Here is a 23,057-nt window from a genome sequence, read left to right as displayed (position 1 = left end):
GGAACCAAGAGCAGAGCAGATGACACAAAAGAACAGATCAGCAATCCGGATGACATAGTAGAGGAAATCACCCAAGCTGAACAGAAGAAAGAAAAAATTAAAAAGAACAAGGACAGTTTAAGGGACCTCTGGGACAACATCAAGTGTACTAACATTCACATTATAGGTGTCCCAGAAGGAGAAGAGAGAGACAAAGGCACAGAGAACTTATTTGAAGAAATAACAGCTGAAAACTTCCCTAACCTGGGGGAGGAAGCAGACATCTAGATTGAGGAAACACAGAGAAGACCAAACAAGAGGAACACAAAGAGATCTACACCAAGACACATTATAATTAAAATTTCAAGAATTAAAGATAAAGAGAGAATCTTAAAAGCTGCGAGAGAAAAGCAACAAGTTATGTACAAGGGAAAGTCCATAAGGCTATCAGCTGATTTTTTCAGAAGAAAATTTACAGTCCACAAGGGAGCGGCACGATATATTCAATGTGCTGAAAGGAAAAAACCTGCAACCAGGAATACTCTACCTGGCAAGGTTATCATTCAGAATAGAAGGAGAGATAAAGAGTTTTCCAGATAAGCAAAAACTAAAGGAGTTCATCCCCACCAAATCGGCCTTACAAGAAATGTTAAAGGGATTTCTTTAAGTGGAAAAGAAAAGGCCACAAATAGAAATTAAAAAATTATCAAAGAAAAAATATCACTGGTAAAGGCAAATATATAGTAAAGGTAGTGGACCACCTGTCTATAAAGTTAGCACGATGGTCAAAGGACAAAAGCGCTAAAGTTACCTAGATTCCTACAATAAGAGGGTAAGGGATACACAAAATTATAAGAGGTAAAATATGATGTCAAAAAAATAAAATGGTGTGGGAGTAAAAGTGTGTAGGGCTTTTAGTATGAAGTCAAACTTAAGAGACCATCAACTTAACACAGATTGCTATATACCTAGGTTATTACATATGAACCTCATGGTAACCACAAAACAGAAACCTATAATAAATACACAAAAATAAAGAGAAAGGAACTCAAACATAACACTAAAGAAAATCAAATCACAAGGGAAGAGAGTAAGAGAAGAAGAAAGGAACAGAGAAGAACTACAAATCAACCATTAAAAAGTAACAAAATGGCCATAAGTACATACCTATCAATAATTACTTTAAATGTAAATGGACTAAATGCTCCAATCAAAAGACAAAGAGCAGCTGAATAGATTAAAAAACAAGACCCATATATATGCTGCATACAAGAGATACACTTGAAATCTAAAGACACATGTAGACTGAAAGTGAAGGAATGGAAAAAGATATTCCATGCAATTGGAAATGAAAAGAAAGCTGGGATAGCAATACTTATATCAGACAAAATAGGCTTTAAAACAAAATCTGTAACAAGAGACAAAGAAGGGCACTGCATAATGATAAAGGGAACAATTCAACAAGAGGATATAATACTTGTGAATATCTATGTACCCTGTTAACACAGGAGCATCTATATACAGAAAGCAAATATTAACAGACATAAAAGGAGAAACTGACAGTAGCACAATAATACTAGGGGACTTTAACACCACACTCACACCAATGGATAGATCATTCAGACAGATGATCATTAAGGAAACACTGGCCTTAAATGACACATGAGACTAGACAGACTTAATAGACATATACAAAACATTCCATCCCTAAACTGCAGAATATACATTCTTTTCAAATGCACATGGAACATTCTCCAGGACAGATCACGTATCAGGTCACAAAACAAGTCTCAATAAATTTAAAAAGAATGAAATAATAGCAAGCATCTTTTCTGACCACAATGGTATGAAAATAGAAATGAACTACAAGAATACTGGAAAAATCACAAATACATGGAGAGTAAACAAAATACTACTAAACAACTATTGGGTCAACGAAGAAATCAAAGGAGAAATTAAAAAAATACCTATAGACAAATGAAAATAAAATATATGAAAATCTACGGGACACAGGAAAAGTGATTAAGAGGGGAGTTTATAGCAATACAGGCCTACCTCAAGAAACAAGAAAAAAAATCTCAAACAATCTTACATTACACCTAAAGGAACCAGAAAAAGAACAAAGTGCAAAATCAGTAGAAGGAAGGAAAGAATGAAAATCAAAGTGGAAATAAATGAAACAGAGACTAAAAAGACAATAGAGAAGATGAACGAAACTAAGAGCTAAAAAGGTAAACAAAATTGACAAATCCTTAGCTAGACTCACTAAGAAAAAAATAGAGAAGGCTCAAATAAATAAAATTAGAAAAAAAAGAAAAGAAATTACAACAGATACCACAGAAATACAAAGAATTACAAGAGAATACTATGAAAAGCTATACACCAACAAATTTGGATAACTTAGAAGAAATGAATAAATTCTTAGAATTATACAACATTCCAAAACCGAATCAATACAAAATAATCTGAGTACACTCATCACTAGTAAGGAGATTGAAACAGTAATCAAAAACCTCCCAAAAAACAAAAGTGCAGGACCAGGTGGCTTTCCCACTAAATTCCACCAAACAGTCAAAGAAGACTTAATACTTATCCTTCTCAAACTCTTTGAGAAAACTGAAGAGGAGGGGATGCTTCCTAACTCATTTTAAGAGGCCAACATTACCCTGATACCAAACCAGACAAGAACAACACAAAAAAAGAAAATTACAGGGCAATATCACTGATGAACACAAATGCAAAAACTCTCAACAAAATGTTAGCAAATCGAATACAACAATACATTAAAAGGATCATATATCATAATCAAGTGGGATTTATCCCAGGGATGCCAGGATGGTTCAACATCCACAAATCAATTAACGTGACACACCACCTTAACAAAATGAAGAATAAAAATCACATCATCATCTCAAGAGATCAGAGAAAGCATTTGACAAGATTCAGCATCCAGGGGCCAGCCCGCTGGTGCAGCGGTTAAGTTCACATGTTCCACTTTGGCAGCCTGGGGTTCACCAGTCGATTCTGGGTGTGGACCTACATGCTGCTTGTCAAGCCATGCTGTGGCAGGCTTCCCATATATAAAGTAGAGGCAGATGGGCATGGAGGTTAGCTCAGGGCCAGTCTTCCTCAGAAAAAAAAAAAGATGAGGATTGGTGGCAGATGTTAGCTCAGGGCTAATCTTCCTCAAAAAAAAAAAAAGATTCAGCACCCATTTATGATAAAAACTGTCAATACAATGAGTATAGAAGGAAAGTCCCTCAACATAATAAAGGCCACACATGACAAACCACAGTTAACATCATATTCACTTTTTTTGAAGAAGAAGATTAGCCCTGAGCTAACTGCTGCCAATCCTCTTTTTTTTTTTCTGAGGAAGACTGGCCCTGAACTAACATCCATGCCCATCTTCCTCTACTTTATGTATGGGACGCCTACCACAGCATGGCTTTTTGACAAGCAGTGTCATGTCCGCTCCCGGGATCCGAACCCGCGAACCCCAGGCCGCCAAGAAGCAGAACATGCGAACTTAACCACTGCGCTACCAGGCTGGCCCCTAACATCATATTCAATGGTGAAAAACTGAAAGCTATTCCTATAAGGACAGGAACAAGACAAGGATACTCACTTTTGCCACTCTTATTCAACATAGTATTGGAAGTCCTAGCCAGAACAATTAGGCAACAAAAAGAAATAAAAGGGATCCAAATTGGAAAGGAAGAAGTAAAACTGTCACTATTTGCAGATGACATGATTTTATATATCAAAAACCCTAAAGAATCCACCAAAAAACTATTAGAAATAATAAATTAATTCAGTAAAGTTGCAGGGTAGAAAATCAACATACAAAAATCAGTTGTGTTTCTATACACTAACAATGAAACAGCAGAAAGATAAACCAAGAATACAATCCCATTTACAATCCCAGAAATCACAACAAAAGGAATAAAATATCTAGGAATAAATTTAACCAAGGAGGTGAAAGACCTGTACACTGAAAACTATAAAACGTTGAAAGAAATCAAATAAGACAGAAAGAAATGGAAAGATATTCCAAGCTAACATGTGGAAGATAAAACAACAACAACAACAAACACATAGATATAGAGAATAGATTGGTGATTACCCGAGGGGGAAGGCGAGAGTGGGGGAGGGTGAAAGGGTAAAGGGCCACATTTGTACGGTGATGGACGGCAACCAGACTTCTAGTGGTGAACACCATGTAGTCTGTACAGAAGTCAAAATATAATGATGTACACCTGAAATTTATATAACATTATAGACCAATGTTACCTCAATAATTAATAAACAAATAAAATTAGAAATGTAGGTTAGAATCTGTTAGGCTAGGATGTATAGATTTATTTTGCAATTTTTGCAGCTGCTAATGGTGCAATTTATCCATGGATAGATTCCTTTCTTTCCTTGCCCCTTAGTGTGTTAGGATCATGTGCTCAGTGATGGGAAGATGAAGGATTCAAAATACACATTTATCTACTTTGAGGGGGGCAGATTTTAAAGTGGTTGCATTATTATATCATAATTTATTTTAGGTACGATAGTACGAAAGTACAGTCAGTATATTTTTTAAATAGGCATTTCAACAGAGGTACATTGTAAGACGATAGAAACTTGATAGCACAAATGAACAAAATGAATACAGCCTCTGACCGGGGATAGAACAAAATTATTTTAAGCATTGTAAAAATAACTTTGATTTAGATTTGTAATCATAATCCTCTCCCCGCTCCTCAAACTCCACCCCATGCTCACATACGCAAATCTTTATTCCCTCATAACTTTTCTGTCAGGTGCAGATGCAAGTTCAACCCCATATTAGCTATTAAGACCTCTTGTCTAGACTTCTTTACTGTCTCTAATTTTTCTCTATCATTCTATTTGCTTCTTCTTTTAGTGCAGGGGTTCTTATGGTGTGGGTCTCTGGACAGGGATCAGGGGTCTGTTGCGTGTTTGTTCTTTCATCCATTCTTAAAGGGATCCAAAATGCAAGAAAAGACAAACAACAAATACAGCAAGAGACTGAAATCACCAAACCAGGGCTGGGGCAATTTGGAGAAATCATTCGAGACTTCTAATAGCTGTACTACTCATTATAGTTTAAACAGCTCTCTTCTACCTCAATACCAAATGAACGGTAACACTGCACATCCATGGTTGGCAGAATTTTAGCAGGAAGGAAACTAAGTATTTAGAGAAACCATAAATCAAATAAATTTGTGCTTATAGTATAAAAGACTATGATGGATTATAAATACATTATTTATAAATATCTTGTCTACCCATATAGATTAGTCATCTCTTAATATAAAAGTGATTACTTATCATATATAACAGTAGCTAACAAGAAATTTTAAATTAAGTATGGCATAAAATAAGGTACAGAAGTAAATGACAATGGCATACCTCCAAGCAAATTGTTTCAGGCCAACATATTAACTGAATATTGAAAATTTGCTGAAACATGACTTTAAAATCACACTGTAGGGAAGATACTGAAGTACGAGAAACCTGTTTATCGTTGTACCATATTTTAATAAAATATTTAAGCTTCTGAATTTTGGCTCTCCTCTTTTGTTCATGCCTAAAAATAAATAAACCTTTAAAGGACCCTTGAAAAGCAAAACGGATATAAAATACTGTTCTTTTCAAAACATACCTTAGCATCTTAAAATATGCTCTTTTTAGAGGTCAAATGGTATCTTTAAGCCCAATAACACGTCCCTATATGTGGATAAAAGCCTCTCCTACGCAGTCAAATGTTTTTAAAGAAAGATATTCACTCAAAAATGGAAAGAAACATAAAATCAAGGTACTATAAATCATTCAGCTATTTACTTTACTAAACTATAACTTAAAGAGATTACAGCACTTACCCATAATAAGATGTCTTACGAGAGGAGAAAACTGAGGGACTTAGGAATGGGAGTGGGGGAGCTTGAATCAAGAATTCAAAAATATTTTCTAACTTTTAAAAGACACACACATGCACACATACCATGTTTTCAATAACATCAAGGATGTAGCTCTAAGTCAATAGGATTACTGTGTCCCTTTAAAGGTCTTTGTAAATCCCTTTAGGCTTTAGGTTGTACACCCTTTTTCTCCAGGACATTCTTTCTCTGAACCCAAAGATCAGAGAGGCAAGCCAGAGGTTATTTCCCTGGGGCTTCTAGGAAAACACTTGTTGGGGAATAAATGGATCCCTTGAGTGATGTGAAACTCCTAAAAAGAGTCTTCCATCCATTTACTCATTCGTTCATTCACTCAACCAACATTTAGTGAATATCTTCTGACTGCAAGGCAACTGACCTAATCATGTTTAAGACTTGATCCTCTTTTTCAGAAAGGAGAAGACTGGTTGGAAGATAATCCTTAGGTTGAAACATAAAATCTCCCTCTGTTCTCCATCCTAATCATCCTATGGGCCCAGGATCACCCTGCCCCCATATCAGCCCATCTTCTCTGTAAACTTCTCAGAGTGTTATGGGACACAAGATTACTTACTTTTCCTATCTTCCTGTTAGCCTCTTCTGACCACTCTCCCAATTACCGTTAGAGAAATAGTTTAGGAAAATTTGTCCTTTACGTTTCCCTTTGAAAGTAGTTTTGTTTTGTTTTTTTTGCAGAACATCAGCCCTGAGCTAACATCTGCCAATTCTCCTCTTTTTGCTGAGGAAGACCAGCCCTGAGCCAACATCTGCGCCCATCCTCCTCCACCTTATAGGTGGGACGCCTGCCACAGCATGGCTTGATGAGCGGTGCCATGTCCACACCCGGGATCCAAACCAGCGGACACCAGGCTGCCAAAGCAGAACATGCGCACATAACCACTGCGCCACCAGGCCAGCCCCTGAAAGCAGTTTTAATAATGAGCTCATGAACTGATTATGGAAATTCCTTAATTCAGGATTATATTTATCTTCAGGAAATCTTACCTTTTTCTTCACCTGTAAACTCTTTAATTCTTCTTTAATCCCTGTACTCCTTGATTTCTATCCTTGACATCAGTATATTATTCTCTTCCAGAGAATCAATTCTTATGCAATGGGACATTTCAAATGCATAATGACAGCAATGCCACAGAATAGCAACAATTTTGAAAAGATGTAAAGCATCATATTTCCGTTTGCCTTGACTTCCACTAAGTTTTAGTCTAGCCTCTCCAGCACAAATGTTTTCCTCCTTCTCTTTCTCCTCTTTACTTCCAACTTCCATTTTATGGCTCCTGTTCTCTTGTCCTCATTTAGATGGTCCTTTTATTTTGAGGAAGATTAGCCCTGAGCTAACTACTGCCAACCCTCCTCCTTTTGCTGAAGAAGAGTGGCCCTGAGCTAACATCCGTGCCCATCTCCCTCTACTTTATATGTGGGATGCCTACCATAGCATGGCTTTTGCCAAGCGGTGCCATGTCCGCACCCAGTATCCGACCCAGCGAACCCCGGGCCACCAAGAAGCGGAATGTGCGCACTTAACCACTGCGCCACCGGGCCGGCCCCTAGATGGTCCTTTTTTAACGTGTGTCTTACATAATAAAGTATGTCGGCCCCTTTGTGGAAGTACGTGTAGAACAAGTAAAGAGAGCCTCACTGCTGCACCTCTCTCGTCAGAGGAGGGTAGTGATAACTGTGCTTTTGTGTCTGCTACCCTTTATGTTCATGTTAAAATTTAACCATCCATTCATTCATTTAGTGGATACGAATATTTATTAAGTACCCACTTCTAACACTGTGCTAAATGACGCACATTCACAGTACTCAAAGATGAACTGGTATGAAGTGTCTCATGGGAGAGAGATGTTGAAAAGTTGGACCTAGTTCAGTGCTCTGAGTTGCCATTTCTTCTTTAAGGGAGATGAGATCCACAGGCCTGGAGATGGCAGAGATGGGGATCTCTATGATATCTGTTTTTGCACAAATGTCCTGTGAGCAGGGAGAAAACATTACAACTCAAAGAAGTCACAACTGGGAAGGAAAGAAGTTTGTGTCGAAGTAGAAAATTGCCCAGAGGCCCCTCTCAATACAGAATACTTTCTATGAAAGAAAAGGGGTCCCTTAACAAGCAAGAGCAACTGTATTATCTTATTTTTTGCAATGGCTTTATATCCCACCTATTGTTATACCTGAACAAAAATTCCTACCATAAGAAAACAAAAACCAACCATCAACCAAACTGGTTTATGTCCCACCTCAGTCATGAATTAGAAGGGTGACCCTGGGCAACTTAACCTTCCATAAGCTTAAAACCCCCATCTCTAAGTCTGAGGATAATACCATAGAGCTATGGTGGCAACTAAATGTGCACATGTATAAAAAAAACTTAGCAAAGTGCCCGGCATATGGTACTCACTCAAGAAATCTAACATTATTACTTAAAACAATCCAATTAAAAGACAATATATAATGAAGAAATAATCCTTTAAAAATGCTTACATCGAACACTTGGAAAAGTTTGTTAATTCTGCAGTGAAAGAAAGTTGTGGCATCAAGGTAACTGGCTTTCTTCTTTCAATATCTGTTTCTTCAAGTTCTGAAGCTAAATATGAGAGGCTCTAGAAACAAAAAAAATAAGTATATAATTTACAATGTAAGTTTATTGCTTAGGATAATTACCCTTAAAATTAAACTTCTATTTCTTACATTTGTCATTTTGTTGGGTAACTGTTACGAATACCAAAATTTCCTATTCTACCAAACAATTTAATATTATAACTAGTTAAGATATGTTGAATTTTATTTTGCAATATAAATACCTCCTGCTTTTCCCCATTCTTGAAAACTTTTCCTTCCATTTTCTTCTCAGTCTCAGACATTCCTGACAGTTCTTCCTCATCACGTTTATTCATTCTTATCCTAATTAATAATAAATAGAGTTATTTAAAGCAGAAATAATGGAAGTCTTTGAGAGTTACTAGAGGTCTCGCCAAAACACACACACGCGCGCACACACACACACACACACATACACACAAACATGTAATCTCTTACAACAAATAATTTTACATCTCAAGGAAATTATCAATATGACAAACTTACATATATATTTTTAAAAACTTCATAAGTTTGTTCTCAGTTTTCACAGATTTCTCCCTACCCAGTAAATTTACCATTAGTGTTTATAGCCCTTTTTAAAGCCATCAAGTAACATTTTCTCTGGTGAGAATAAGTAACCAAGGGGGAAGGAAGATATAAAATTAAGGACACACACCATGTTTCCTCTCATTTTTCTTCCTCTCATGTTTTTTATGCTGTGAGAACATGCCATGTATAAGGGCAGGTGACCACAGTGCTATTAAGTGGTAAATCCCAGTTATACTCCTTGGTATTTATGCATAAACAGTAAGCAGTTCAGACATTACTATACTACTGCTAGATACTAGGTAACTCCTATATAGTACTTACTAAGTACATGCCAGGCAATGTTCTGAATACTCTACACATATTAATTCATTTAATACTCACAACAACCCTATGAAGTAGGTATTATTATTATTCCTCTTTTGTTAGTAGTCCAGCAAAATCCCAGTTACCTGGAACACCTTCAGAAAATAATTGATCTGGGACGACTTTTCCTGATAGCTCAGGGCTTTATTCTTTTCAGCAAAAAAATTTGCTTTTTAATTTTAATGTTTTAAAAAGGAGATTCTTTGATAAAATATGCTCTGTTGGGAATATAAAATGGTGCAGCTGCTTTGGAAAACAGCCTAACAGTTCCTCAAAATGTTAAGCCTAGACGTGCCATATGACCCAGCAATTCCGTTCCTAGGTATACACCCCAAAGAAATAAAAACATACGTCCACACATGTGAGAGGTGACGACTAGAATGTAATAAAATGTTAAATTGTGGTGATGGTTACACAACTCTGTGAATATACTAAAAACCATCGAACTGTACACTTTAAATGGGTCAACTGTACAGTACGTGAATTATATCTCATTAAAGCTATTTTAAGAATATCATATGTTTTTTGTCTTCTGAAATAAAATACAGGGAATCTAGTGTAGATATTACACAGCTTGAGATCAGACTACCTGTGTTGAAAACCCAGACCCAATACTGGTCAAATTCAATATGCACAAAACAAAAATACGTGAGGAAAAGGTAATGTAAGCTCTAGGTCCCAGGCTTTCTTGTCATAAGTACTGTCTTTCCTGTAAGTCTGGCTATAGGCTTATTCAGTTAGGGTTCACAAGACGGAGGCTTGTGGTGAAGTCACTAGTGGTTAACTTGGCCACGAAACAGAGTTCCCAGGAGCATCTTCAAACATACAGCTTTTCTAGTTGATCAGAACGATACTTTAACTGCTCAAACTAAATGCCCCAATTTAAGGTAGCTGGGGCTAGCCCTGCTGGGGCCAACCTTGTCACTGTCGCTGTGGGATTTAGTTCAGAAGTCCTCTACCAGAAGTAAACTGGAGACACAAACCCAAGCCAAAGTCCACTGGGAAGGTCGAATGTTAAATCTAAGGATGAACAAATGCAAAGGGCCTCACACGAGATTAGAGTACATAGTAGTGAGAAAAAGAGTAGGTGACGAGCAGGCAATATTGGCCCAGAGCTGGTGTTCTGAGGAAGCTTATGGCATCTGTGGCTCTCCTTTTCTGAGGAGAGGTTCTTAATGCATGGGTGTATTGACTGGTTTAAAGGATTAAAGGCAAGACAGAAAGTTTACATGAACTTAGGTGTCTAAGATAAACAAAGTTCCATGCTGGGTTAGGTTTAGAAACTGTCAGAAGGACTTTCTAAACCATTGCAGCAGGAAAAAAATCAAAAGTTAAATATCTTTCTTAACTGCCTGAAATTACACTCATCTTTTACAGTTTTGAAAAACAAAGACCCAGGATAATGGGTTGTGGGGAAGGAACCAGTTATTTCACTGTGAGTTCACAAACAGCTTACATGATTAAGCATAGTTTTTAATCGTAACTATCTCCTCCACTAGACATGTTTTTATGACTTACACGTTTTACCTAGGAGTATGATTTCTAGGTCTATGTTTAACTTTATAAGAAAGTGCCAAACTGTTTCCAAAGTGGCTTTCCCATGTTGCACTCCCACCAGCAATGAGAGTTCTTATTGATCAGCATCCTTGCCAGCATTTGTTATTGTCTTTCTTTTCTTTTTTGTTTTGTTTTGGGTTTTAGCCATTCTAATAGGTGTGTAGTATATCCCATTGTGGTTTTAATTTACATTTATCTATTGACATGACATGATGTTGAGCATCTTTTCATGTGTTCAAATTTGCCATTCTTCTTTGGCGAAGTGTCTGTTCAAATCTTTTGCCCAGTTTTTAATCGAGTTGTCTTATTAATTTGTAAGAATTGTTTATATATTCAAGATACAAGTCCTTTGTTGACTACATCAAATAGTAGTCTAGCTTCTGGATTTTCTCCCAGTTACTGTGAATTCCCAGTGATTCATGGGTAGTTCCTCAGCAGACCTATAAGAACAAATAGAGAGCCACTCACCTCTGAAACTGTAACTTTATTGGGGTGCTTGTAAACCCTTGCCGTTGTCGAAGGGATTTTATCTGTTTCCAAGTCCGTAACATACTGTGCAGTAGAGAGAAGTCCTTTTCCCTTTCTAAGTCATAGAGCTGTTTTGTATTACTACAATAATTACGGTAGATCAAAAAGATGTTGATGGATTAGCACTACAAGTCATTAAAAATGGCCTGGAAGAATGTATTCCACTAAATCTGCTGGACTTCCCATCTTACGATTTTTTTTCATTTTACCCACATCTTGATATAGAGACTGAAATTCCATTTAGAGATTCACTCTTATATAACTTACAGATTTTTCACTATTCAAAAGTGCTCTGCTAAAATCTATATATTTCCAGGTATTCTGGACATTCTGTAGTGCACTTATTATACTTTTTTCAGATTAACAATTAGAACCATTGCTTCAAATTTAGAGGTACTTTGCCTGATGGGTAGTGTGAGCATATTATTTGTATTTTGAAGTAATGTACTGCTTAAAAAGATGCTTATTGTATTTCATGACGTTGCAAACAAATTATTAGTGTGACAAATTACACTGATTGATTTTCTAATGTTAAATCATCCTAGCATTCCTGGAATCATCTCAACTTAGCTATACATATATACATATATATATACACACACACACACATATATACGAATATATGTGAATTAACCCACATCATTTTGATGTGGCCCTCTTCATCTCCAGTAAAGCTTTTTGCCTTAAATATTTATTTTATCTTACATTAACATAGCTATGCCAGCTTTATTTTGTTAGTGTTTGTGTGGCATATTTTTTCCACTATTTTTATTCTCTATCTTTCTATATCCTTATGTTCTAGATAAGTCCCTTGTAAATAACATATAATTGGATTTTGTTTTTTTAATTTTAATCCAGTCTATCAATCTAGATAAAAATGGAGCACTTAATCCATTTAGATACATTTAGGTTTAACTCCACCATTTTCTTTTATGCTTTCTACCTGTCACATCTGTTTCTATGTTCCTTTTTCTCTCTTTTCTTGCCTTCTTTTAGACTGGTTGAGTATTTTCTTACTATGCCATTTTCCTCTTCTATTGATTTGGAAACTATATCTTTTTATTCTTTTCCTTTAGAGGTTATAAGGTAAAATCTAAGTCCTTGATTTATCAAAGTCTAACATTAAGCTCTACCTTTACTTTCCTCCCGGTCAATGCAGGTATCTTTAATTACATTTACCCTCCTCCATTGTTCACTCCACTCTAGAAGCTTTATATTTTAACTCTCTCTATATTTTTATACCCCAGAAGACATCATTACATCATTGCTCATTAAGAATTACCCACATATTCACTACTTTCTTTGCTCATCAATCCTTCCTGACTTATTTCTGTTTGTAAACTCATGTTCCTTAGAATTTCACATCTTTGGAATATCTCTGAGCTAGGGTTAAAGTTGTGTTCTTCTAGAAAGACTACTTATTGGCTTTGCCAATTGTCTGGTGTCACTACCAACCTGGGGCTATTTTAAGTTAAATTCTAAATCTGAGATTTTAGACCACATAAGTAGTGTAAATTCAGGTCATAAATCTGCATGATTGTGGGCTTGTGATTATGACTTTTCAAAGGAGTATTTTTCCCCTCCTGCCTAGAGTAAAGGTCAAAGACAAGTTCATTTGTTATCCCGTTTACATTCTTCCTTTCATGAGGTTTAACACCCATTATATAGTGATTTCCTATTAGACTTTCCAATTAAGTTAAACTTGGCTTTATCTTCTGTCTCTGGCACTCCATGAAGTCACTTGAATGTTAGCTCCGGATTACTAGTGCTTAACAAATATCCTCAATGTAAAATCTCTAATTTTTAGGATTTCTCCTTTCACTTTGTTTTTGGCTTTTGCGGATTCCTTACCTTCTTGCCATTTCAGCAATATGTCTCTAAAGATAATATTCGTCTTTTACCAGACATTTTTAGTTGTTTTCACTAAAAGGGTCATTCAAGGAATCTAGTCTACCATACTGCTAGAAATAGAAGCCTATTGCCATTCATTTACTTAGTAAGTATTTATTGGGTGCTTACTACTTGCCAGGCACTGTGCTGGCTAAGAGGGGATAAAAAGATAAAAAGACATGCTCTCTGGGTTCAAGAAGCTTACAGACACGTAAATTAATCAATGCAATAAAATGTCATACGTGTTATGATAGAAGCACATGCAAGCTAGAGTGTGGGCATAAATAAGACAATGGCAGACAATAGTAAGGAAAGACTTCATGGAGTATGTGACACTCGATTCAAATCAATAAATACATAACAGATATCTATTATGTTGGAGGAAGTATTTTAGGTGCTGGTAACTAATATCCCAGCAGGGAAAAAGACAGAACAAGTAATTACAAATGTGATGAATATTATGAAAGGGCAAATACATAAGTGCTATGTGAGTATACAAAGAAAGAAAATTTAATCTAACCTAATGGGCAAGTAAGAGCCTCCCTGAGAAAGTAACATGGAATTAAATAAAATGTGTATGTTGACTAGGTGTTAGGCAGAAAACAATAAAATAACGTTGTAGAAACAAGAGGCATTAAAACAAAGATATACAGATATTAGAAAGCATAGCCCAGGGGCCAACCCGGTGGCGCAGTGGTTAAGTGCGCACGTTCCACTTCGGCGGCCTGGCGCTTGCCGGTTCGGATCCCGGGTGCAGACATGGCACTGCTTGGCAAGCCATGCTGTGGTAGGCATCCCACATATAAAGTAGAGCAAGATGGGCATGGATGTTAGCTCAGGGCCAGTCTTCCTCAGCAAAAAGAAGAGAATTGGCAGCAGATATTAGCTCAGGGCTAATCTTCTTAAAAAAAACCCCAAAAAAACAAAAACAAAAAAACCCAGAAAGCATAGCCCATTTAAGGCCCTGGACTATAAATTTCCAAGGCAGAGAGCTCCTAACATGAGGCTGGAGAGGTAAGCAGGAGTAAGGTTATGCAGTGCCTTATAGATCAGGCTAAAGCTACTGAATGTTATCTTGAAGGTAATAGGAAGCCACTAATATGGTTTAACCTATTTAGAAAAAATCACTCTGGTTTCAATATGCAGCTTGGGTTAAAGGGAGGTATTTTAGGAGATTATTTGAGTAGTCAGGCTATGGGATAAAGACCTGAAATAAAACAGACTCAGTAGGAACAGTTATGGTTGGATGTGAGGGATGAAAAGAGAGGTAAAGAGAGGGGTCACGAATGACTTGTAGATTTCTTTTCTGGATCAGGTGATTGTGGGTACTCGGTACCTACTAGACAGTTGTTAAAGGTTAAATACATATGTGCCATTCTTAGTTAACTGTATTTCATGTGCATATCTTTTCTAGTAGAAATGGTTTTCAAATGTCCACAAACTACCCTGTGCAGCATTTCAACACCACTCCCCAAATTTTCCTGAATGGAAATCTATTACACTGCCTTTTCTCTGCTTTAATAAAAGCAATAACCACCTCAGTGATCCTCCCATACACATACACACAGACACACACACACATAGTAGTTGCCTCTATTCACCACCATTGGACCCCATCTAAAGCCCACTTTTCTTTTTCCTGCATTAAAGTTTATTCGCTCGATGTTCATTATACCAATGACTGTTCTTTGCCTTAAGTTTTAGTTAATCTTATAAATAGTACTAATTTATCATTCTGTAAACACTGATAACTTCTATTCATTCATTCATTCAACTAATATTTATTGAGTACTCAACTATGCACCAGGCCTTGTGCAAGGCACACGTCAACTTTCTCAAATAATATTGTTTGCCCTTAACTAGGTTATTCTAGGAAACCAGTTATTTAAATCAACTGATACCCCTAGTGATTAAAAGTTTGTAGAACCATGTCAAGTCAATGGGTAGGGAGTCAGGGAAATTCTTTAACTATCAAATCACTCTCATTTACAGACAATTGTTATATCTTTGTGCATAGCTGAACTTTCTGCCCAATAATTACCTCTGAGTGAGTTTTCCTATGTTTGGAGATTCCTTGACACATAAATATGTTTTATCTTGGAATTATTTTTCCAGTTATTTCATACTTTCCTAACTTCTCTTCCCAATTAGTCTACAAGCCAATGGTTCCCAACTTGTAGACTATGTTTTTGTTCTTTTAAAGATTTTATTTTTCCTTCTCCCCAAAGCCCCCCAGTAAAGAGTTGTATATTTTAGTTGTGTATCCTTCTAGTTGTGGTATGTGGGATGGCACCTCAGCATGGTTTGATGAGCAGTGCCAATGTCTGCACCAAGGATCTGAACCGCAAAACCCTGGGCCACTGAAGCGGAGTGCACAAAGTTAACCACTCAGCCATGGGCCGGTCCTAGACTATGTTTTTTTTACAGCTGTCCTTAAATCTATATGCCCTTCAAGTATTGTCTGTAGTCTGAATTAATAACATATCTTGCACATATGTGTTTGTAGACTTTCAAATATATACAAACAGTTGACAATAATATAATGCAAGTCAATTAAAAAGTATTAAACTCATTTTTAATTGTTTTTTAAAAATCAATGGATATTAGGGGCTGGCCCCGTGGCCGAGTGGTTAAGTTCGCGCACTCCGCTGCAGGCGGCCCAGTGTTTCGTTAGTTCGAATCCTGGGCGCGGACATGGCACTGCTCATCAAACCACGCTGAGGCAGTGTCCCACATGCCACAACTAGAAGGACCCACAACGAAGAATACACAACTATGTACCGGGGGGCTTTGGGGAGAAAAAGGAAAAAATAAAATCTTAAAAAAAAAAAAAATCAATGGATATTAAAACTACAACTACTTTCATGTTACACTTCTGTGAAATATTTTTACACAATGATAGGTCTTTTCGAAAGGCTGGAACCATTTCTGCAATTGCCTAAAGAGTAAGGATATTGTTATTTTCTTTTTTTTTTTTTTGAGGAAGATTAGCTCTGAGGTAACTACTGCCAATCCTCCTCTTTTTGCTGAGGAAGACTGGCCCTGAGCTAACATCCGTGCCCATCTTCCTCTACTCTATATGTGGGATGCCTACCACAGCATGGCTTGCCAAGCGGTGCCATGTCTGCACCCAGGATCCGAACTGGCGAACCCCGGGCCATCAAAGCGGAACGTGCGAACTTAACCACTGCACCACAAGGCCAGCCTGTCATATTCTTATTTTGTATCTTCCATAGCAAGTGCAGTACTCTGTCTACAGAAGTTACTTAATACATGCTTGACAAATACATGAATGGCCCCAAACGTACCTTATCTGCCAATAATAATCTTGTAAAGACTTTCTGGTCAGCTGGCTTATTTCCAAATTTTCATTTGCTAATTTGGTAGCATTTGTCAGTGCTTTAAGCTACAACAAAGAAAAGAGTGTTTTTGTACACACAGTGGAATACTACTCAGCCATAAGAAATGATGAAATCCGGCCACTTGTGACAACATGGATGGACCATGAGGGTCCATTATTATGTTAAGTGAAATAAGTCAGAGGGAGAAAGTCAAATACCATATGATCTCACTCATCAGTACAAGATAAAAACAACAACAAACAAACATATAGAAACAGAGATTGGACCAGTGGTTACCAGAGGGGAAGGGGGAGGGAGGAAAGTGAAAGGGGTGATTAGGCACATGTGTGTGGTGATGGATTGTAATTAGTCTTTGGGTGGTGAACATGATGTAATCTACACAGAAATTGAAATATATAATGATGCACACCTGAAATTTATATAATGTTATAAAGCAGTATTACTACAATAAAAAAATGAGCTTTTTTGGTACATTTCATCTACCTGTTACCATCAGTCCAATTCATCTGCAGACTAGGTGTGTGCAGCAGAAGCACAAGTGTATAAATTTTGCGTATTACTGTCTTGTCTTCCAAACTATATTTCATATAAGCACCTTGGGGCAGAATTGAGAAGAACCTCAATATCCATCTAAGAAATAAACATTATACATTGAATCTTCTAGGTAATCAATTCATCAATTAATATAAACAAATGCCAATCAATAAAGATGGCAGACTGAGCACAGGACTCCACCTTATTTTCTACCTAAAATCTTATGGTTACAGAAAAGATAGTCTGTCTTTATCTATATCCATTGCCGTTGTCACATCCATATCTATATATACATATTTATAACTATATCTAGATCTGTATCTCTTTGTAAAAGAATAAATGCATAATATCATAGGAAAACAAGAAAAAATAAAATGAAAAGAACGAAATATACCTAGGAAAGTATAAAACAGAGAGAAATATCCACAGAGAATATCCATAGAGAAATAAAACTAGAGGAAACTATACCCTAAAACATGTGCAGGAGAAATCTGTCACAGTTAGTGTCAGTTTGTGGCAACTCCAGGACTAAAGCCAATTCATGTAAACTTTTACTGGAAGACATAAGAGAATCAATAAATGGGAAGACACTATATTCCTGAATGAAGAAACCCAATTTTTTTTTTTTTGAGGAAGATTAGCTCTGAGCTAACTACTGCCAATCCTCCTTTTTGCTGAGGAAGACTGGCCCTGAGCTAACATCCATGCCCATCTTCCTGTACTTTTTATATGTGAGACACCTACCACAGCATGGCTTTTGCCAAGCGGTGCCATGTCCGCACCCAGGATCTGAACTGGCGAACCCCAGGCTGCTGAGAATCGGAACGTGCGAACTTCACAGCTGCGCCACCAGGCCGGCCCCGAAACCCAATTTTTATAAAGATAAAATTTCTTTCAAAATTGATATAATGCAATCACAACAAAAATGGTAATAGAATTTTTAAAATAGAAGTTGACAAACTAATTATAAGGTTCGTATGGAAGATCAAATCTATAAGAGTATCCAAAAATATTCTAGAAAAATACAATGAGGAGGCACTTGTCCTACTACATCATAATTTAATAATTAAATATAGTAATTAAAACAGGGTAGGACTAGATCAATATAAAGTGGAATACATAATCCTTAAACACATCTATGTAAATATGTGAAGCTGGTTTAAGATAAAGGCAGAATTTTAAATCGGTAGAACAATTATGGTGTTTGGATATGAAGCTAACTTTTGGGGAGGAATGAAACTGAGTTGGAGCCTAAGCTTAAAAGACATAGATATAAACTCTAGATAGAAGAAAAGGCTAGAAATTACACACACACACAAACACACATAGACACACACATATTATTAGAATATATAGAAATATATCTTTATAATTTTGACCTGTCAGACACTATTGGTTGCCCTCAAATGATCATTTCTCTTGGTTGACAGAACCTAATCTTGTTCAATTGCTCAATCTTCTTCCACGTGCTTCAGAGGTAAACCCCGATTAGTCTAGACATTTGTAGCAATTTCATTCTTCTTTCCAGTGACTGGTTTAGGCATGATCATGTGATATAGTTCTAGTCAATGAGACATGAGGGGAAATCTGCTGAGGTGTGGGGGAGAGGTTGGAGAGGGCTCTCAAACTAAGATGCTATGCTGCATATTGTGTATGTGGCCAGCATGCCTTCAACTGGAGCAGCCACTCTGTAAGTTCCCATGAGAGGAGCTAATCAAGTCAACTTGCTGAAGACGAAGATTAGAAAGAGACAAAAAAGCTAGTGTTGTTAATGATAGTAAGTCATCAAATAAACAACTCTAGAGCTGCCCTAACTTGGAAATTTTGATATAGCAAGTAATATCTTTTCCTCATTGTTTAAAGCAATTGAAAGAGAGTTTTCTGTGAATTGCAACCAAAGGCATGCTGATTAATACACTTGGGGTAGAGAAGGTCTTAGGAAGCTTCGGAAGCAAACAACAAAACCTAAAATCCACAGGTAAAAAGAGTAACAGATTTGACCTCATAAAATATTTTCCAAGAGATATGAAAAATAAGTGAAAAAGCAAGTAACAGAATAGAACAAAAATATATAAAACATATTCAAAAGATACACAGCCATAAGCTGCATAATGACGTTTCTGTCAATGATGGGTCACACATACGACGGTGGTCCCATGAGATTAGAACCATACAGTCTAGGTGTGTAGTAGGCTATACTATCTAGGTTTGTGTAAGTTCACTGTATGATGTTCACACAACAACAAAACCGCGTAACAACACATTTCTCAGAACATATCCCCATCATTAAGCGACTCATGACTGTACATCTTTTATAGACTTACATCCAGAATATACATTTATATATATTTTAAACTTACAGAGTAATTAGTTAAAGATATACAAAGCAACAGAAAAATGGGCAAATAATATCAACTACTTGGTAAGGACTCTGGGAAGTGGGCTCTGTCCTATACTGCCAGTGGAAATTCAAATTGGAAAAACTATTTTGGAAAGGCAATTCATCACTATCTAATAAAATTTAAACTTCATGAACCCATACCCTTGACCAAGCAATTTCATTTCTAGGAATCTAGCCTCACAAATTTTCATATGCATGCTCAAATATATAGATACAAGGATGTTCACTGCTTTATTATTTGCAATCATAAAAAAAGTAGAAATGAGGGGCCGCCCCCATGGCCTAGTGGTTAAGTTTGGCATGCTCTGCTTCAGTGGCCCAGGTTTAGTTCCCAGGTGCAGACCTACACCACTTGTCAGCAGCCATGTTGTGGCAGTGACCCACATACAAAATAGAGGAAGACTGGCACAGATGTTAGCTCAGGGCTAACCTTCCTCAGTTAAAAAAAAAAAAAAAAAAGGAAATGACCGAAGTGTCATGAATGGGGAGTGGTTAAACACCTTAATTTCCGATTTGGTTCCTCTATTCATGGAAACAATGGCCATATTATACTAAAAGTCCAAATATTCCATATTTGTTTTAGGAAATATTCTGACATTATTAATGCATGGACTTCATTTATTAAGTTCTCCCACACAATTGCTACATGAAAATTCAATCAAGTGAATTAAGGTCTTTGAATACCACTGATTAGTAAACCATTTGTAAGCGCGAAATATTCTGCAGGATGTTTGAGGTTGCCTCCCTGGCCAATGAACTCCTACAGTTTCTTTTCAGAAAAACTGAAAGCAACCATTGTTCTAACTAGCTAAATATTTAAAGTGCTAAGGGAAAATGTTCCATGATAATTTGCCCTGTGTTAAGAAGTTTGTTTTCTCTTTAAATATTAAAGGTTCAGCTCCATAAATATAGTGAAAGCCATTCTCACCTTCTCAGAAAGCAGCTGAGGTAAATTCTGTTGCTGCCTGTCCTGGAAGCGCTCATAAAGTTGGAGCAGCCTAGCACATAATACTTGTTCTTGATTGAAGAGAGGATGATGGCTGAACTGCAAACCCACAATGTTGAGATCTAATTGATAGAATTCCCTTTGACCTTCCATTTTGTTCCTAATAGAGCTTTCTAGATCAGATTTCACTGCCTTTTAAGGAAAAATATGTACACAATGTTAACTTGATTCTATTTCTTTTGAAATTATAAGTAACTCCTTATAAAAGTAACATGTTGATTACAAGAAAATTAAGAGATACAGAAAAGTAAAAAACAATAATTTGACCCTTCTTCCTTGAAATCGATTATGGCCCTTGGTTTCATAAAATATATTTATATTACAGCATTTTAATCATTTTGCTATAAATTATTGTCATCCACTTTACTATTGCGTGCTAGTAGAAGTTAGATTTTCAAGTTATAAACCTCAAAATAATTTCTTATAAAAATACTATGACAAATGGTGTTTAGAACTCTTGGGTGAATAGTTCGACTACAAGATGATCTAAGTCATCTGGGGGCCAGAGTTAAATGGCAAACCCTTATTAAAACATTGTTCCTAGGAGAATATGTTGGTAACCCTCTGGAAAATTCCCTGGAGGGGTTTGGACCCTTTAAGCAAATGCTAACTTATTAGGAGATCATCTTTCCTTATAGGTGAGACTATCTCCATTTGGACGCCAGATGAGATGAAATCTGTAGACTTCAGATTACATACAAAATGATTCAACTATGTTTTAGTACTCTACTTTGAATTTAAGCACATATGTTTGAATACGCAGGTGATCGGTTTTTAGTAATATAATTTGAGAGGGTTAGTGGATTACTTAGCATGTACAGCCTAATTCATGATTGCCTAGCCACTCTTGATAAGAGCCCATGAGTGCATCCTCCTAAAAAGGGCAGCGTGAACCCTCTCTCTGGATCAGTCTAGTGTAATAGAACACGTCCTCCAGTCTGTGCCATTGCTATTACACTGAAAAAACTGCTGTCCTACCTCTGACCTGGTGTGGCAGATCCAGGGCTTCTCAAGGACTGTAGGTCACCAGGATGATGCCTACATCTCACCCTCTCTACCCTTTCCTGAACTAGGAATCTTCTTCTTTTTCCTCATTGGGTTGAGAGGAGGCCAGGGAACAGCCATGAAGCTTCTTTTTGTTTTATCCTTATCTTGTAAGTCTCTATTTTCTATGTGAGGGCCACCTCAAGAAGAGGACCCTGCTCTTGATTCCACCTATAATATCTGGTTAATCAGTAGTAAACTGGTGATCAACCAGGCAAAACTAGGAAGGAAATAGACAGTTTCAGTTTTAAACAACCAAATTATAAGTGAACTTTTGGAAATTAAAGTTGCTAAGCTAGAGATGCCTGTCTTGTTAAGCAGATTCAGCAACTGTGTTGGTTACTTGCTTTGGGTTTCTATTGGAATGACACGAGCCTCTGCCCTTGGTTCTGTCCAATTCAGTACCTAATGACTGTGGTGCTCAGGAGCAAGAGGAGGGTAACTGAGGTGGTGGAATATCCAACAACAGTCAAAGGAAGTGAGTTTAGACCGGAGAGCAAAAGCTAAAAGTGGAAGCGACCATAGGCTTCAAATATTTGAAGAGCTGTCACATAGGTGAAGTACTTTATGAGTTTTTTAATGTTTAGATGAATATTAGTCATCTAGGAGGCAGATTTTAATTCAACACAGAAAACAATAAACAATTAGAACTGGCTAACACTGAATGAATTCTCTCAGGAGGTGGTAAGTTCCTTGACATAGGTTATAAGCAGCAGTTGATTGCGGGGATTAAGTGAACTTCTAGAACTAGATAAGTGTGTTAGACCAAAAGCACAAAGATCCAGGCAACAATGAATCAAAGCCCAGATAAAAGCACAAAAACATCCAAGCTGATAAAATCTAGGTAAATATATAAGAGGAGTCCTAGACGAGGAAGTATAGCAAAGGGCATAGTCAAATGGTCAGGCAAAACCAGTCAGCAAACAACAAGCAAAAGAGACCTGGGGTAGCAGAGGTAAAACAGGGTATCACAGTACCTGGCAGGGGCAAAAGCAAAGACAGGACTTTGATACTCAGGCAGCTATTGTCTCTGCTTCAGTTGCCTTATATTTCTTTTACTCTGGTGAGAAACCCCAGATGAGCCTTGCCTCCAAGGCTAGCTGGGCAGAGTAAAAAATGTGGAGAAGATTAGAAGAGAACGGTAGGCAGAGGCATTTATCTGACACAAATTCCAGAACATTACCCATTAAGAATTCTACAGGATGAATTTTAATACTCAGTTTAGCTGTTTGGTGAAGTGACATTTACATTTATTCCCAACTCTAAGAGTCCATAGAATACTAAAATTGTGCTTG

General features: G+C 36.9%; 1 protein-coding gene across 1 annotated transcript in view; it reads right to left on the bottom strand.

Moving 5' to 3' along the window:
* CC2D2B (coiled-coil and C2 domain containing 2B) overlaps positions 1 to 23,057 on the bottom strand; it is a 101,449-nt gene that overhangs the window by 55,196 nt on the left and 23,196 nt on the right. Inside the window, exons 10-15 of the mRNA XM_046652824.1 lie at positions 20,641 to 20,850; positions 16,724 to 16,821; positions 11,466 to 11,606; positions 8,750 to 8,849; positions 8,430 to 8,548; positions 5,404 to 5,581 (exon numbers count right to left, since the gene is read on the bottom strand). Of these exons, the coding sequence (XP_046508780.1) occupies positions 5,404 to 5,581; positions 8,430 to 8,548; positions 8,750 to 8,849; positions 11,466 to 11,606; positions 16,724 to 16,821; positions 20,641 to 20,850 (846 nt within the window). The remainder of the gene's footprint in view (positions 1 to 5,403; positions 5,582 to 8,429; positions 8,549 to 8,749; positions 8,850 to 11,465; positions 11,607 to 16,723; positions 16,822 to 20,640; positions 20,851 to 23,057) is intronic.

Source organism: Equus quagga, chromosome 2 (genome assembly GCF_021613505.1).
Source record: "Equus quagga isolate Etosha38 chromosome 2, UCLA_HA_Equagga_1.0, whole genome shotgun sequence".
Lineage (NCBI taxonomy): Eukaryota > Metazoa > Chordata > Mammalia > Perissodactyla > Equidae > Equus > Equus quagga.
The sequence above is the reverse complement of the archived record's forward strand: the minus strand, read 5'-3'. Positions and strand labels throughout refer to the sequence as shown.